At 53.4% G+C, this 2,676-nt stretch overlaps 1 protein-coding gene across 25 annotated transcripts in view; it reads right to left on the bottom strand.

Moving 5' to 3' along the window:
- The window catches only part of TTLL1 (tubulin tyrosine ligase like 1), a 33,256-nt gene extending 30,586 nt beyond the window's left edge, over window positions 1–2,670 (bottom strand). For 4 of the 25 annotated variants that reach the window (XM_011368997.2, XM_023535871.1, XM_011368998.2 and 1 more), the window contains exons 1-3: window positions 2,574–2,594; window positions 1,653–1,818; window positions 118–149 (exon numbers count right to left, since the gene is read on the bottom strand). In XM_011368997.2, coding sequence (XP_011367299.2) covers window positions 118–149; window positions 1,653–1,670 — 50 coding nt within the window. In that variant the 5' untranslated portion in view covers window positions 1,671–1,818; window positions 2,574–2,594. Of the gene's footprint in view, window positions 1–117; window positions 150–575; window positions 599–1,431; window positions 1,521–1,652; window positions 1,819–2,573 lie in introns of those variants that run through there. The other 21 variants (XM_023535882.1, XM_023535874.1, XM_023535876.1 and 18 more) reach the window with 15 other exon arrangements.
- Between the last annotated feature and the right edge of the window lie 6 nt (window positions 2,671–2,676).

Below are 2,676 nucleotides of genomic sequence, written 5' to 3'. Positions count from 1 at the left end.
AATCGTCTGCAGGACAAAGGAAGCAGCTGGCCGATCCCACAGTACAGAAGCCAGGGCTGACTCCTTCCCAGCCCTAAGAACTACTAAGCCCCTTTTCTTACAAAAGCAAATAAATACCTGATGTCAGATCGTTTTCTGGTCACCTCCTCCTAAAACAGAAAAAAAAAAAGTGGGGTTAATAAAAAAATGTGTAATGATTTGAAACTCCCTCTCTACTGGTTCACGTGAACTGGTGCATCCGAATTTTAAGCCACTTGGCCAGCCACTTTCAACACAGCATCGTCAAAGCCTAACCAGGAGAAACAGAGAGCGGTTTTTACTTTGCTGATCTTTACTCTGATCGCAGTTTGAAATCACGGTGGGCTGTCACCACCTGGGGTATGTCAGCAGCAGAGAGCCATCTTGAAACCAGACAGTTGTTGGTTATTTCGAGAACTCCTGGGGCAAGTGGGCAGGATCTTCACAAGCCTGAGAACAAGTTTCCACAGGGGTGGCCCCAGGCACCTGGGCCATCGACAGTCTAGCTTTTGTTCAGCCACTCTGAGCCAGGCCCATGACAGGAGATAAAAAGCTACATGGGACAAAACACTGCTGGACAGTCCTGATCCAAGGCAGGACGCCGAAGACACAACCAACAAGTGTAAGCCAAACACAGTTCAGCTGTGGCCCCAAGGAGGAAGGACCAGTAATTCGATCCAGCACTAAACCGTGTCAGCTCTACCACAGGAGATTCCAGATCCTTCTGCGTCTCTCCCCAGCGTCCCAGAGATCCTAGACAACCACAGCAGGCCCCAACTGGTTTCCTTAGTGCCATCCTCACCCCACTGCTACCCATTCTCCACCCAGCAGCAGGCTGATCTTTCTACCCATACAAAGCAAATCACATCGCTCTGCTCATGAGCCTACGGCAGCTTCCCATCGCACTCACATCGAAACTAGAGGTCTGCCCATGACCTACATGGTCGCCCATCACCTCTTGGGCCTTGCCTCCTGGCACCCCTCCCACCCACCACCACCCATCTCCAGTCTCTAGCCTTTCCTGAGCGCCTCACATCCACCGAGCTGCATCCTGTCTTAAGGCTTTGCTCTTCCCCCGTCTGGCCCCTTCTCAAAAGTCAATGCCTCAGCCTGGCTTTCCAATCTCCATCTCCATCCTCCCCACTTAGGATGTTGTCACCACTTCACAGCACTTACGCTGCACATAGCTGCAGAGTCTGGCACCAACTCAAAGCATAGCCCATGAACTTGAAGCATGGGCATCACCTGGAGTTTGCTAGAAATGTAAATTCTTGAACTCCCCCCACCATGATGCACTGAATCAGACTCTTCAGCAATGGGGCCCAGGAATCTGTTTAAGCTCTCAGATGAGTCTTACGCATGCTCAAGTTTGAAAAGAAAAGGTCTAGTCCAGGCGTTTGGTTCCTTGACTATCTGTCTTTCACACAAATCTGTCACATCATGGGAACAGGAACACGGTTCCACTTTGTCTCCTGCTGCATCCCCAGCCCCCAAAACAGTGTCTAGTAAAAGCAGGTGCTCAATCAACAAAAATGAAGACACGATTTCCCTCCGCACACCATCAGACACCATTGTGTCAAGCAGTGAACTAGACCCTGCCCGGACCTGCAGGGGACGGATACCCATACACTCACCCACAAAGACTGGGGCATGAAGTAGGGGCTGGGAGTTTGGCTGATTTCCACTGAATAAGGGAACCTCTCGGGGAATATCCACACCTGCAACTGCAGGACAGAACTCGACCAAGAGGCCTTTCACATTCGGGAGTCAGGACTACCCTCAGACAAACGCCAAGACAACCTTCAGGGGGAACAGCAAGAGGGAAGTCATCTCAGCCACCCTTCTGGGTCCAGCCATGTAACACAGGAGCCCTCTCTGTCCTCATCCCCACTAGCCCCGACTACCACTATCACTTTCAGTAAAGTCCCAGCTAGGCCGGAATGCTGGGCACCTGGATTCTTTTCCTCTGAGTCTTCGAAAAGGAAAAAGCGCCACCTTTAAATAATAAATAACAATGTAAATGAGGACTTCATAGCCATGCAGCGCATTCCTTCACAGCTGTGTTGCCACCGCCTCTCTCCTCACTCCTACTGGGGGACAGTGCCATGCTCCACAGGACTGTTTTACCCGTGCCTTGAGTGCAGGGGCTGGGCAGATCGTTTGCACGGCCATAACCTAGTACTGAAATGTGCTGTTTCCCGAACAACAAACCGCTCTGCACACCCTAATCGGGTTACAAAGATACGATACTTTTACTTCCAGAATGAAAACTCCTATAATGCCCCAGCCACTCTATGGGGTGGATGGCTACATCCACCCCCCGCCCCCCAACCTCTCTACATGATGGGAAAACAGAGAGAGGACATGCGTAGGTCCAGACGCCAGAGAGGTGAACAGGGCGGGGAACACAAGTCTCCCGTCTCCTGCCCAGAACTCTCGCCACAGGTGCACTGCGCCCTGCAAGACGCGGGTCCCGCGAGCAGCAGCTTAACCCCACGCCAGCGGCCGCCAAGACCTGGGCGCCTACGCTGGCTCGCGCGTGCGCACTCGCTCACCAAAGCACGGCCACACCCTCGGGCCTGGGAGGCGGCGGCCTCGGCGCGGGGCCTCACCTGTGGGCGCGGAGCGCGGAGCAGCGCCGAGGAGCGCGGAGCAGGG

Source organism: Pteropus vampyrus, unplaced genomic scaffold, assembly GCF_000151845.1.
Source record: "Pteropus vampyrus isolate Shadow unplaced genomic scaffold, Pvam_2.0 Scaffold145, whole genome shotgun sequence".
NCBI classification, from domain to species: Eukaryota; Metazoa; Chordata; class Mammalia; order Chiroptera; family Pteropodidae; genus Pteropus; species Pteropus vampyrus.
The sequence above is the reverse complement of the archived record's forward strand: the minus strand, read 5'-3'. Positions and strand labels throughout refer to the sequence as shown.